The 15441-nt window shown below is 40.6% G+C and overlaps 1 protein-coding gene across 2 annotated transcripts in view; it reads right to left on the bottom strand.

Moving 5' to 3' along the window:
* Positions 1 to 15441, bottom strand: part of SEZ6L (seizure related 6 homolog like) — a 1319356-nt gene that overhangs the window by 166268 nt on the left and 1137647 nt on the right. For both annotated transcript variants that reach the window (XM_085633531.1, XM_085633532.1), the window contains exon 12: positions 2527 to 2718. In XM_085633531.1, coding sequence (XP_085489657.1) covers positions 2527 to 2718 — 192 coding nt within the window. The remainder of the gene's footprint in view (positions 1 to 2526; positions 2719 to 15441) is intronic.

Genomic DNA, 15441 nt, shown 5'->3' with positions numbered 1-15441 from the left:
TAAGAAGATCCTAATTAATAAACAACTCTATTTTCCCAGTCTAGCATTAAGAACTTCTTTACCTGAACAGTCTGTTTTTAAAAAAAAAAAAAAATAAATAAAAAAAAAAAAAAATGACCTTGAGAATGCCACTTCTAGACAATCATGTAGCGTAACTATGAATACCCAAAAGGATACATCCTGATCTCTCATTCTTGCACATTGATTGACTCCCCATTTCAAGCAAAACGAACTGTTGAAAGTTCAATAGTTTCTTTAAATGAAAAATGCCCCCAGTAATTTCGCTACCTGTTCTAAAAATAAACATTTCAGCTGGATATTACATAACACAAGTGTATGTTCATTAGAGTAAAACCGGCTTTTGAATCTGGCACGAACGATAGAATCTTAACAGGAAGTGAGTATATATTAGGACAACAAACATCCCAAATACGGGAGGCCATTTTGGAAACGGGTCGCGCACTAGCTTATTTTCCCATTTTACGCGCCTCTTCCGGGGAATAGCTTAGATTGAAATACACCTCAGTACTGAGAAGGCGCTGAACGGAGCAGCACGGTGGAAAGCTGAGGTGAGGAAAGATTCACCAAAATGTAAGTACGACTAGCCTAAGTCTTTAAAAAAGGCATCACTGAATCTATTCCCTCTCACGCTCCGGCGATAGTAACAACCACTTCATTCTTTTGACAATCACTCTTCTAAAACACAGTTTATCTTATCTACAGTGATTGGTAGAAGTTCCCCCTTTCTCCGATGCAAGCTCATGAGATCGGATAATTATCCGCAATGAAGTATGTATATTTTTTCGTTATGTGAATCAGGCTATAACGAGTTTGTGGAATACAGCATGGATGACAACACGTGTTTAATTGTGATCTCGCACAAGCTAACAGTGTACAAAGCAACTTCTCTTTACAAAAACAGAGTCAGATGGCTATCATTTTAACGAGTTTTTTTTTTTTTTTAATGAAAGTAGGTGTATGTGTGTGTGTGTGCTATCTTCTCGGAATGAAAGAACACAGTATACTTTGCTTATTGCATCTTGGTCTTTGGGAATCGGCTGGTGTAAGAATACCCAGCATTGATCCACAGAAAAATATATCACGTTACATGGCAAAAAATTGGAAGGATTGCAAATGTGTAAACACATGTGCTGGCTAAATAAAAGCCAGAATAATGGGTGTACTAAGAACCATTGAAAAGAAAAATATATCACGATTTCCTTTTCAGCTAGCAGTAATATGCAGAGTATGAAGATGTGGCTATATGAACAACTCAAGGGTCGTTTTTCATTCACCTTTTTATGTTTACAGATAACGAAGCAACGCCATTTCAATCAAGGAAGGTCAATGTACCTGTGAAATTCCCCAACTTGGGAGGACTTAAAACTAGTGAATAGGCATACTACCCTATCCATATTTCTTGAGTGTAGTAGGGACATATATATATTTTTGGTCCTGATGAGTAAAGCAGTGGGGCCTGCTTACGAAACATGTTGACCCAGTAGGGAGTATCTAATTGGTATACACCCCCTACGCAACCCCATTTTTTAACCATTCTCAGCTAGGGAATTTAATAAAGTTTGTTTTTTCCACTAGCTAGAGGATTTTTAATTTTTTGCATATTTCACTCACTAACCCTATCTCACTCACCATCACTTTACACATAGTTTTTCTTCCTTCACCTAACAACAGTGCTCCCATATATCTATTGGTTGAAGCACGCCCCGCCCCGTAGAGGGACGGGAAGACCCCCATGATGAAGCATGACACTATGGGAATTCATAGTGTGTGAGGGGTATTTTAAAAAAACATCAAGTGCCTTTATCTGAAATCACGGAAGGCACTGCTTTATTTGTTTATTCACTATTTAAAATAATAAAATACAAAAATATATTTCTATATCACATTGAGTAGAACCACCTTGTTTAGTTGCAGCACTCTGCCAGACAGAAAGGCACCATATTTAGAGCTCACCTCCAGCCCAACAGTGCTCTCTGTACCCGCAGAGGCGCTCCAGTCACAGCGGTTCACCGAAGGCACCAAAAGTTTGGTGAATGACCTCTGTCAAGTTTGACGGCCATCTGCCAAAGGTTTCGTTTTTGAAAAACTACTAAAGTAGGAGTTTGTTTTTGAAAAACAAATAACTAATGAATTATTCCATGGTCAACGCTAGTGACGGACAGAAAAAAAGGACATCAAACGGTCCTCCCTAAATAGGGCGGGCTGTGTAATGCTCCTGCGCTGATGGCCATCACTTCGACAGGCCGTTGGCAGAGCCAACAGGTGAACCGTTGACAGTCCACCCAATTTTCAAAAGGGTGGGCAGACTGAGAGTTTGGTGGACAGCCTACTTTGTCCCTTTTGTGAGTGCCCTATTGGCCAAACTCTAAAACAGGCCTATAGTTTTTATGTTATTGCTGCTTAAAGCTAGCAAACATGTATACAGTTCTGCTAATATCCTTCATTATTACAAAGCAGGCATCTGACAGTACTGATAAGCATGAAAGGTAAGCACAAGAAACTTACAAACACAGTGGGGAATCCTTGACGTCCAGATCGGAGTACCCGTCTCTCTGCTGTAACAAGTGAGCAGGGAGCTTCCTTCTAGGACGAACCCCGGGTTACATGTATACTGAATTGTTGTTCCTACGAGAAGTACGGGGTCGGATATCAGCCGGGTGGAATGCTCCACTTCTCCTGGGTCAGTGCAATACATAACTAGGAAACAAAAAGATTGGACTGTTATTTCATCTTCAAATTGAACGAAATAAATTTAAAAAAACATTGAACATGATGAAGGCACAATGCATGTATGATTGATTGCATAATCACAAACCTTGCTGTTTATGAAAAGCTTTTCATGTGTTGGTATATGAGAACTTCATGTGATGCATTTTCATGTCACTACTTCATCCTGCAGAGCGACTGCAATCAGGATGCCTACTGCATGCATAAGTACCGATGGGATCCAATCAAAACTAATCCGCAGCGCTGTACGTTTTATCAATTGATTGAAAGGGACTTTTGCCTTCCTGGGAAATACAACATCCCTTAATGCATCTTGATGCCTCCTAGAGCAGGGTACTATGTTTATTTTTCTACAGGAACAACCATTATAACTTCTTTATCATTTTATTGCATTCCTTATTTAGACCGGTTTACTTTTCTATGAATGATGCTGTTTTTTTAAACTCATCTTTTGGCCTACAAATGCAGAGAGGTTAAGCATAGAGGGTATCCATTCAATATTTATGGCTTCAGAGGAGCAAACATACAATACAATCAGGCACCAGTACACAGGTACTCTCTATCTTTGTGGACAAGCCAAACTAAAACGAAGGGATTCAGTTTTAAATAGTTGGACATCCGCTCCCACACCGTTAAAAGAAACATATGTGAAATAATTCAATTTGTTTGGAGATTGTATTGTTTAATGTAATATAAAAGGATTTGTAGAGTGTGGACTTATCACCCATGAGGGTCTCTAAGCGCTGAGTAGGGGAAGGTCCGGGGCATCAGTTGAAGAGCCAGGTGTTCAGTTTCTTGTGGAATCTTGTGAATGTGTTGTCTGTTCTGTAGTCCTTGTGGAGGGAATTCCAGGTCTTTGCTGCTCGATAGGTGAATGAGCGGCCTCCTGCCCTACTTCTGCAAATGTGTGTGAGGCAGCTTAGAGATCGTGGTTTGGCTGGTGGAAGTGCAGATGACGGTTGAGGTATACGGGTCCATTCTGATGCATTGCCTTTAAAGAGAGGGTGAGTATCTTGAAGTGGCAGCGTTTCTGGACAGTAAACAAGTAGAGTTCCCGAAGGTGAGGTGTAATGTGGATGCAGGTGAGAAGCTTGAGAACCAGTCATGTGGTGGCATTTTGAATTGTTTGCAGCTTGTGTGTGAGGTGGTGGGTACTCCGTAGTAGAGGGCATTGCCGTAGTCTAAGCTGCTTGTGATCAAAGCCTGGATGACTGTCTTTCTGGTGTCTAGGGGGAGCCATTTGAAGATTTTTCTGAGCATGTGGAGGATGTTGAAGCAGGTGGATGTGACAGCATTGTCTTTGGGGCTCATGGAGATTTTGGTGTCCAGGATAATGCCCAGGTTTCGAGCCCGATCGATGGGAGTCGGAGTGGCTCGAAATTCGTTGGGCCACTAAGTGATGTCCCAGGGGGAGTAATTGGGTATGAAAATCTCAGCATTGAGCTTCAGGTAGTTGATGTAAATCTAGGTGGCAACTTCGTCATGCAACATTTAAAGTTGTTTTTGGTGTTGATGGAGTCTTCTAAGTGGGTCAGGATGAGTTATGTGTCATCGTCATACAATAGAATGCTGAGACCCTGGGAAAGGGTGATTTTTGCAAGTGGCACAAAGTAAATGTTGAAGAGGATGGGACTGAGGGATGATCCCTGTGGTATCCTGCACATGATGTCTTTGAGTTCAGAATGAATAGAAGTAGCCTAACACGTTGTGTCCTTTCGGACAGAAAGAAGAACATCCATTGCAGGGCTGGTCTTTGGATTACTGCGTCATTGAGTCTGCTGATGAGTGTGTGGTGAGAGACTGTGTTGAAATCAGCAGAGAGGTTGAGAAAAATAATGGATGCGGCGTGTCCTTGGTTCATGATAGTGCCTATGTCGTCCGTTGCAGCGATGAGGACCTGTTGCGGGCCCAAATCCGACTAACTCACAGTGCCTCACTTGAACTCCTAACCTTTCTAGAGTAGCAGGTGATTTCAGCAAACCTAGCACACAAACCTCAGTCTCCAAGGGAACCGTGGAAGCAGATCATCGCCTTTCATTCTCACTTATGCATGTCCATAGTAAACTGAAGAAAGTCACAAAGGAAGTTTACAATATATTTATTGAAACTAACATAGTCTATTTTGAAGGAGGTATGCTGCGATTAATAAACAGATACAACTAAGCAAAGTAATCAACATTACAAGCAGGCCGTAAATAATGAACAACTTGACCATGGCAAGTAATATATCTATCTAGACCTACCCTCACTATGTGAGCACAGGAATATATTAGTTTTTTCTAGGATAAGCGCCGAATGCCGCGCCTGTTATGTGTAGTTAGGTGGTCTGCCTCATAGCTGTAAACTCAGTATACGCAAGGCTGCTGCCTCCATTCCAAGACTGGTCTCTCTGCTGGATTTCTCCCCTCTGCTCTCCAAGGGCTGAGACACAGTTTATATGATAAGTACTATTGTGTTAAAAAACTGCAGCTGTGCTGCTGTCTTGTGTCTAAAACATTAGGAGATTTGGCTGACCGGGCATAAGAAAACAGTACACCATGTTGTTTGACCTTGTACGGAACGTTCATACTGAATCCCAAGAAGCGTCACTGAATAACAAATAATATGTGAAGCGTAATTCTAAAATAATATCATGTCACAAAAACAGATGTTTTATGTGTGGCTATGCTAAGCAAAGGCAGTCTAAAGCTGCAAAAAATAGCAACCAAGGGAGAACCAAAGTGAGCCCAGAAGGGGAAATACTACAGGCTGTCTTGGTGCTATGGTTGCTGCAAAATCCTGATTGTGATTTGTCAAGGACAGCCGGAACAGCCGACGCGTTTCGTCCACCAAAGGACTTCTTCAGGGCAAAAAGGGTTATTCAGTGTGACGTGAAAGGTATCTCCATAAATTATTCTTGATCTTGTGATATCCTCACAATTGCCAACGTCCACAGTAATGAGATTCAAGGTCAATATATTTCATATCAGAAATACAAATGTCAAAAATGGCAAAGCCAATTAATGTATGGAAGAAATCACGTCTGCCTGATGGGATGGGTGGATGTTTGACCCTCCTTGGAGATACGAATTCTGGTATCTTCACTTTTCTACATACGCCTAACTAATTGGACGATACTCAAGTCTGACTGGCCTTTACTGTCCGTTCCTAATTGGACGTGATTTCTTCCATACATTAATTGGCTTTGCCATTTTTGACATTTGTATTTCTGATATGAAATATATTGACCTTGAATCTCATTACTGTGGACGTTGGCAATTGTGAGGATATCACAAGATCAAGAATAATTTATGGAGATACCTTTCACGTCACACTGAATAACCCTTTTTGCCCTGAAGAAGTCCTTTGGTGGACGAAACGCGTCGGCTGTTCCGGCTGTTCTGGAAAACTTTGACTTTTAAAGTGTAAAAATTATCAAAGAATAAAAGTGAATCTTTTGTAAAAACATAAAAACTGCTTATGAATTTGAATTTGATTTAACTTACAGTTTTAAAAGTGGTGCATTTGGTTTGGTGATTGTACATGTATTTTCCAGTTTTTGGAACGACATTGTGCTGGCGGGTGTCTACCAAGTTTGCACACTTGCGGTGATTGGATTATATCACCATAACTTACATTGGGTAATTTTCAAATCCGGTGCTGTTCTAGAGGGCCACCGCTAGCTTTGTGTTTGGTTGTATGTGATTTGTCAAGGAGTTTATGATGTTTGATGTTGCGGGACAGTTGACAGTTGATTGCTTTTTCCCAAAAATTTCCGGGGAAGGGATCAGAGAGATGGGTTGATAGTTGCTGCGGACTTTTGGCTCTGCGGATGGTTTCTAGAGGAGGGGGTGACATCTGTGTGTTTCCAGGCATCCAGAAATGTGGCTGTGGTGATCTATGAGTTGATGATGGACTGTAGTACTGAGCTTATCTTGATACTGCCAAGGTTGAAAAGTCGGTGTGGCACTGGATCCATGGGGGCACCTGGTGGGTGGATGTGATGATTGTAGTGGTTTCTTCGGTGGTGAAAGGGGTCCAGTTGGAAAGATGTTTTGCTACTGCAGTTGATTCATGAGGTGCATGAGGGAAGGGTATAGGAGGAGGGCTGTATAAGTTGGAGATGTTGTTGTGGAAGAAGTCTGAGAGTTCATTGCAGAGGTCCTGCGATGGGGTGATGGCTTTGTATGTGGCTGTGGCGTGGGTGAATTCTTTGACAATAGTGAAGATTTCTTTAGGTTTGTGTTGCTGGGTCCGATTCTCTAGGACATAGCCCTCTTCTTGGCCTCTCTCAGCTCGTGGTGGTGGGATCTGAGTGCATTCTTGTAGGTGCTCCTGCCTGTGGGCTTTTGAGAAGATCGCCACTTTCTTTCCAGCGGTCTGCAGTGTCTCTTGGAGTTCCTGAGAGTGACTGTGTATCAGTTGAGGGGAACGAGTCTGTTGGTGTAGAAGGTGAGCCATTCGTTGAGGCACTGGGCATTTCTGTTGGCGGCACCAGACAGAGTGGATAGTATAGGTGAGGGTATCGATTGTGTCCATTTACATAATTTTTCTACTTCAAAATATCCAGCTAACAGAATAGCTTTATGCATTTGTGAACTAATACATAGACACTGTCATATATCTGAATTGCACTTTATATAGGATTGTGCACTTCAAGACATGCAAATATCAGCCTTTCCATCCTTTCCCTTGGGTGCAGCTCCTTCTGCCCTCTCTTAAATACCATCCCTGCACAAACTCCAACCACACCCATCCCCTAACTTCCAACCCAGTACACAATGCACTTCCATCACTTCCCTCTTTGCAACCACTTCTCATTCTGGCAATGCAGTCATCTTCTCCCTTGCCACCCTCCTGCCCAGAGGCAACCATCAACCTCCCTGTAAATACCATCTAGCACCCCATCTCATCTTAATGCTGCACTGTATCCTTGTTTTAAAGCGCTCTGTTTCTTGTTAGCAAGGTAAGCACTTTATAAATTACACATATACATACCCACATGGCCCAATAGTATTCCCTCACTTGGAGTGATGAACGTAACAATGGGATCTGATGCATGGCCTCTGTTTTTGCAAAATGCATATCATCTATGACTTTTTTTGTACATTGCACTGAAACCCATACTCCATTTAAGTATTCATGACCCTATTAGATTTGGGTGTTGAGGAAGGGGTCCATATGGAGAGAAATGGAATGTGGGGACTTCCACAGTGGTGCAGGCTTCCTTCTTTCCAAAGATTGGCCACCCGTGCATCATAGCTACTTATATGGTCTAGTAGGTACTACAAACTATGAATTTATGGTAAAGACTGAAAATAGATTACAAAATGGCTCCCATTTGGATCACACTTTTGTGTACAATAAATATCTGCCAGTTGAGCTCAAGACCAAAACAACCACTTTAGTTTACATACCGTCTTTCATAGGACAATATAGGGATGAACTTTCATCAGTTTGGGAATGAATCAGTTCTGTGAAAGTAAAGACTTCTGTGGTTCTTGAGGAATGCTGACACAATAAAATTGTGGTTACATATGTATAACAATTGCTGGTGAAAGTACCAAGGTATCAATAGCTCACAGGCTGTCTCTAAGTAGTTCACACATTGTCTGTCAGTTGGTTTGAGAATATGCAACTACCAAGCTCCCAAGTAGCACTTCAAAAGAATGGCCATTTTTGTGTGGCCTTGGTAGCTGACTGTGCAGGACAATGCACTCTGCCCTACTCTCAAAATGTCTTCTTTTCTTTGATTCATTCTTTCTTTATTTCTCTCCTCACTTCTCTGTTTTATTGTTCTTCTTTCCTTTCTTCCCCTCCTTCTTTCTTGTCGTATTTCTCTCCTATCTTTTTCCTTTCACTCCATATATTTCCTTCTTTCTTTTCGCCTATCTCTTTTTTTAGTACATCTTTCCTTTCGTACTACTTTCACCCTTAATTGCATCTTGTAGTCATTCTCTATTTCATTCGCTTTATTTTTCAATTTTTTTGTCGTTAGTTCTCTTTAGCTATCTTTCTCTGTTTCTGCCATTTCTCCTTTCTTCTTCTGCTTCTCTCATTTTCCATCCTTTTTTGTCCCTTTTCTGCTTCTTTTTTACGTTCTTCTTTCTGCTCCTCTTTAATTCTTTCTTTGTATCTCTGCAGCTTCCTCCCCTTTCTTTTTCTCTTTCTTGAATTCTATCATCTTATTTTTTGTCTCCTTCCTTCTCTCAATCTTTCTTTCTTTTCTTCTGTTATAATACTTCTCCCATTACTTTTTCTTTCTTTCCTTCCTTTCTTTTACTTTTCTCCCAGTTTCTAGCTCATTCTGTCTATCATTCTTTTCTTTCATCCTGTCTATTTATCTCTACACCTTTCTTTCTCTTCTTCATTATCTACTCCATCTACTTTTTTCTCCTCTTTCTTCAGCTTTGCCTTTTTTCTCTGAACCATGCTATTTTTTGTTCCGCTGTTTATCTCTTTCTTGCTGTAGTACCTTTTATACATTTCCTCACTTTTTCTTTCTCTTCTTCTTTTCACCTTTTCTCAGTTTCTCCGCATTTCACTGTTTTTTTAATTTTTTCCCTCTTTTTCCTTTTCTGTGTTGCCTTATTCTCCTTGCTTTTCTCTTGCTTTTCTCTTTCTCTTGTTTCCTATTTCCACTTCTTATTTCTGCCTTGTCCTTCCTTCTTTCTTTTTGTATTATTTCTTTTTCTTTCTTTCATTCTTTCTCTAATTTAGTTTATTCCTCTCACTGTTTGTAAGAAAACAGCTCACAGGACCAAAATGCACTCAGGTCCAACAAACAAGTTCAATAAATAATCTTGGGCTCAACCCCTGGTAGCGGCTGCACATGGCAGACAGGCTGAACTTAAGGTAAAATGTGCCAAGCTTTTAGCAATACCAAAACAATAAAAAAATCAAAATGCAACACAATTAAATCCCACAACCAATTTCTAAAAATAGAAAACATGTAATGAGAAAACTGAAATCAAAATGATAATAAGGGGAACTTGAAATATACATTTTTAATGGTTTGGGTCTGAAAGCACTAAGAAAAAGTAAAGTTCCAATCAGAAGTCACTGTTCCCTGTAGACCTAGTATTAGGTGTGATTTGAGGCTGACCAGGATGGAGTGGAGGTGAGATATCCCAAGCATGTCATCCTGTCAAAAATTTGAACATCTGATTTAGTCTCTGAAATGAAAGTGGAAATCATCCAGTGGGGCAAGGCTGCGAGCTGGATCTGGCGAAGCCCTCTCAAAGCTGGATAGCTGTTGGATGAGACCCTACTGAAACCTTTTTGTTGGGCGATACTTTTTGCACATTCGGTGGACAAGTTTTCTACCTATGGACTCAGGGCCTAATTACAACCTTTGGCAGTGCACCACCGCACACCCGCCAGATTACAAGTAGTTTTGTGGTTTGGAAAGTAGGTGGGGTGGCGATTCCACAGCGGTGCTGTGTAAAGGCTCATTGTGAGCCTTAAATAGCACTGCCACAGGACCGCCAATGCAAGTTCCTGCACTGGAAGGAATGCATTACGCCGTGCATTCCTCACCGTGCTGGAACGGGGGGTGCAAAACTACAAGGGTACAAAATGTGCCCTCCTGCATTCACGCCCATGCACAGAGCCATGAGGCAGAGTTTCCTAACCTCCATGTAAATGCTAGTGGTGAGGAAAGTTGTAATAAGCTTGGCAGTACCTCAGGGCAGCACCAAAGCATATTGATGCCCTCAGACTGCTGCGGGACCACCAGGGAACGTGGTTCCCTGGTAGTTGTGGCAGTTCAATAGTGGTCCAACCGCCAAAATTGTAATAGGGTGGTCAGATGGCCGGTGCTGCGCTGGCTGAACTGCCACCGCTGTGCTCCCACATGTAGGTTTGACCCTTAGTCTTTTTTTATGGTGCCCAAAATGCTCCCGCAGGGCAAGACTTAAACTGTATTTGACAAAGTCCTCTTAAAATCGGACACCTTTGCTGCTTCAGAGTTCTTGGAAGTCCAAATATTTTCTAAGTCTTGTCAGACTTCCTGAAGCAGCTCCTCATGGCTACTTCTAAGGCATCTTGGACCTCAGTGACAGCACTTCTGGGTCAGAACTCAGACTCACTCCAGCAGAGGCCACCAGCATTCAGTCAAAGTCCAGTTGTTACTTGTCACTTCATGATGAAGGCCTCTGGAAGCTTATTGTGTCCCTGTAGCCACACACGAGGTCAGTCAACTGATCAATGGAGTCCACTTCTCCCTGTCAAAAGGCCTAAACAATTGCTTCTGCTTTGCGAGCAATTTCCACACCTCATTAATCAGAAGCACTGACGGACTAGCTGCTGGTAGTCAAATGCCAACTAGTCTACTGGAAGTTAAGGCAGACAAAGTCTATCCTTTTAAAAGTTACTTTCGGTAAGTTCCATAACTTCACCACTGAATTGAATTTTAATAAACATAAAAAATGGTGGTTAAAAAATTATGGTAGCAAACCATAAATAGCAGAGGTATGATTGTATTCTAAACTTCAGTTTTTCTCATAGGTCAGGTACTAACCTTTTTCATTGAAATAGCTGTAAGTGACTGGTCACTATAGGCACAAGAAAAAACTGAATTCTTGCATGTAATACTTTAAAATGCTAGGCACCTTACCTTGCGGACTACGAAGCCTATGTAGAGGTGACTTATTTAATATTTAAAAGTAGGGCTCTTTCCCATCTAAACATTTTTTTGCTTTTGTTTTACCAGTTGACCTTCAGGTTTAAAAGCTGCACTAGACATCCTATGCATATAGTTCTGAAGCCATGTTTTTTCTTGTAAGCCTACTGGATGGCACAACACTGGCTGCAATCCATAGGTGATATGTAACTTTTCAGTACAATCTGTGTATTTTCTTTCACCATATACTAAGGCCTTTCTGGAAAGTTAAATATACCACTTGGGGTTTAGCCAATTTCATCATGTTTTAGAGGTAAGAGCAACTACACTGGGAGTTAACAGCAGTACTTTAGTGTGCAGAGTTAAAAAACACTGCAGTGCCATTAAGAAAAAGTCGGGGTGATAAAGCAAAAAGAGAGGGATTTTCTCATAGTTTCTTTCTTTTTCCCTTTAATTTTTCCTTTCTTCCTGTGTTTTTGTTCATCTGCCTTCTTACTTTTACTGTTTTCTCTTTTGTCATCTTTCTCTTTCTTTCCTGCCCTTTCTTTTTCTCATACTCTCTTTTCTCTGTTTTGTCTCTTTTTCTGTTTATTTCTTTCTCTCTCCCATTCTCTTTTTCTCTCTTTCTCAAGAGCAAAGGGAAAGGTCTTGGCCTTTATTCCCAAAGGAGACAATGGACTTCTTTTATTTAAGCATGCTACATAGACTCCAGCACATGTTTTTGGTTTCCATTGTATAGCTATATTACACTATACTCTTACAAAGCTCAGGTAATTGTTGCAAGCTCAGTGACTTATTGTGCTTCAAGCAGTTTTGGTTGTATGCCAGAATATTATGTATATAAATATTGTCTGGCATAATTATTTTGTCCTAAATATCTCTGACAGAAATACTACCCATAGCCAGTAGATTTTCTATTATTCACTTCAATGGCATGATATTTTATAAATAATATTTAGGACAGAAATAAATGTCTTAAACAATACACTAACATCAATATTGTGATACTACACACAGAGTTTCAACTCCTACTTCATTTCGGTAAACATTATGTCCCAATTACCCATGGATATCATTTAGGGCCTGATGGTCATAAGAACTGTTGCCTTGGCCCCTTACTGCTCCTAGGAATTCCCTGCTGACAATATGTTAGCATTTTCTTCGCAAGAAGAATTCCTAAAAGAACACACTTCTGATAAACCCACTGTTATCTATCAAAGCTCTCACACTCTAAAACATTTAGTCTTAGTTATCTAAACTGCACTACATAAATAGAGGAACATTTTTGGCTAACTAACCCAGAGTTTCGTACATATAGATTGTGCAAGCATTTAAACTTTACCGTGGACCAGATAAGATAGACTTGTCTGAAAATATGAAACACACAATCTCTTATTTTATCAGGTGCAGTATAGGTTTTGAGTGCATATGATTACCTGTACTTCCAAAAAACAATATATCAGAACAACTCTCAGACCAATTGTCTGCCATCAAAAACGAGAATCACCACAGTACTGTACATTTTATCAGCACACAAACATCTACAATTGTATATAATATTAATGGGTTATAATAAAGTGAATATGAACAAGAGAGGAAGTAGTCTTGAACCATATTTTGCCAAAAAAGAAGATATGTAGATTGCGAAAAAGACACTTTTCCCTATCACTTGGCCTGTGATTTTAGTTGCCATTCATTTAGATTTTACAATTTGAGTAAGATCTGTGTGAAGTATATTATATGGCAATGTACATTAGCCATTTAATCTTTATTTCAATATTTTCCATATTCATAGTGATCGCATAGGAGTATATTACATTTATGTTATGTTATGGGTGTTTTATAGTGTGCTTATCACCCTTGAGAGTATCCAGGCATTCTGTAGCAGGTATATGAGGCCAGCCATTAGGGCGTATTTGAAAAGCTAGGTCTTTAGCTTATTGCGAAGGTCAAGAAGAGAGGAGGAGGCTCTGATGTGTTGTATGAGGTCATCCCAGGCTTTAGGGGCCAGGTACGAGAAGGCTCGGCCCCCTGTTCTGCTTTTATTTTGTGTGGAATGTGTGCTGGAAGGTTGGTGGATGTGAATGCGGCTGTTCAGGTAGGCAGGACCAGTGTTGTGGAGAGCTGGGTGACAGTGTGGGTGAAGAGTTTAAAGAGTGCACACTTGTGTATTGGGAGCCAGTGGAAGTTCCTTATGGTCAGGGCTCCTGGAATTATGTGGCAGGGAAGGGCCAAATTATGTGCCAGGGTTGAGTAAATTATGCAACAAAAAGGGCTAATTATTCTGCGTAGTGCGGCACGTTTTGTGATAGTATTACATCATTAATTTTTCATTTTTGAACTTGTTGACACTGTCTGGGCATTGATTGCACATCATTAGTATCTGTCTAACAATCTACTTTAGCAAGAAGCAACATAAATTTGACTTGGCTACCTTTTGAAATGCCCTTCTGCTGCTCAGTAACATGTATTGCTGTGGTTTTTAGTAACTTTTAAACCGTTTGAGCTAAAAACATTTTTTTTGTTAAAATCAGCAGATTATGCGGCAGATGCTGAATTTGTGACAAATCTACATTTATGCAAAAAACACTTCAGCCACACAATCGCATAATCCAGTGGCCCTGCCTAGCGTGGTGTGATGTTGGATCAGCATAGGTGGTTGAGGACTAGTCTGGCTGCTTCATTTTTGACAGTCTGCAGTCTTTTTTGGAGCTAGTTTGTAATCCCTGCCTACAGGGTGTGTCCTCAGTCTAGCATCTGGATGCTTGCTTCGTTGACTTGTTAGATTAGGATAAGAGGTGGGTACGGTGTTGAAAGGCTGCTGATAGGTCTAGAACGATCGAGGATCAGCCGGATGTCAGCCATTGCTACTATACGAACGGGTTTCATGCTGTGGCTGGGCCTAAATCCTGATTGTATGGTGTTGAGAAACTGGTGTTTGGCAAGGTGGTCAGAAAGGCACTTGTTGATCACTTTTCCAGGACTTTGGCTGGGTGGCGAAGGAGGTATATTGAGTTTGGTCTGTTCAGCCGAGAGGTTCATTCGGAGGGCTTTGGTCGTTGTGTGATTCCATGGTTCCAGGAAGGTGGCTGTACTGATGGAGTGAGAAATGGGGTGAGGGTCTCACTGACAGGGTTCGCACCTTTGTCTAAGCTGTGGTGGGGGCAGGAGTCCACCGGGGCCCCGTAGTAGGCTTATGCCTTGCTGGATCTTTACTAATTTGTGGACTTGATCCAGAAAACCTTGTTTGCTTTTGATTTTATCTCTCTACTGAAGTTTTGAATAGGATAGATTGTGGCTGATTACAAATAGGAAGATATAGATAAAGTTTCCTAAGTATTTGGATTTGGTAACATTGACTGGTAACTAAAGAGGTTAGTCCTATGCAATACTTTGAGTCGAATGAGAGACAATCAAGTTGAAATTCATCCCCTTGCATCTATGTTATACACTTAAGATACTAGCTTATATTTACAATTGAGATGGTGCTTATAATTTTCTAAATCTTTTGAAGAGACTGAAGCTTTCTGGATGAAGGGAAATTGTAAAATTAAGAAATCCTATAAAAGACGAGAAGTTACTGGTTCCTTTTAAAAGTGCCACCCTAATAATATCGTAATCTGGCTTAGCAGGTGAATTTGCTGCCTGCTTTATAATATTGACGAAAATGTGGATATTAACATTGTCTTAAGGAAGCTTTGAGATGCATTGTTAATGTTTAATATTTGCTCAATACTAAATATTACCAATCCACATTTTTCATTCATGTTTCATGCGCTTTAAAGGATGCCATTAAGGATGGCTTTCTTTATTTTTTTATATTTTGAATATATAAGACATATGTGCGGTAAACATTTCCGCTGTGGCACTCTTTATAAAAAGATAATAACATCAAGTTCCCATTACAAAACAATATTTAACCGATTGTAGTTCTAACCTACAACCCTCCCTATGGTTGAATGAAAATGATTATTTTTACAGAATCCAAACTCTGGCCTAAGTAAGTAAGTAAGTAACGTTTTTATTGAGCGCACGCATAACGAGGCATCTTGGCGCTGCGAATGACGTGTTGTTTGTGTCCAGGCATAGGA

The sequence above is a fragment of the Triturus cristatus genome, chromosome 11 (assembly GCF_964204655.1).
Source record: "Triturus cristatus chromosome 11, aTriCri1.1, whole genome shotgun sequence".
NCBI classification, from domain to species: domain Eukaryota; kingdom Metazoa; phylum Chordata; class Amphibia; order Caudata; family Salamandridae; genus Triturus; species Triturus cristatus.
This window is presented reverse-complemented; position numbering and strand designations above follow the sequence as displayed.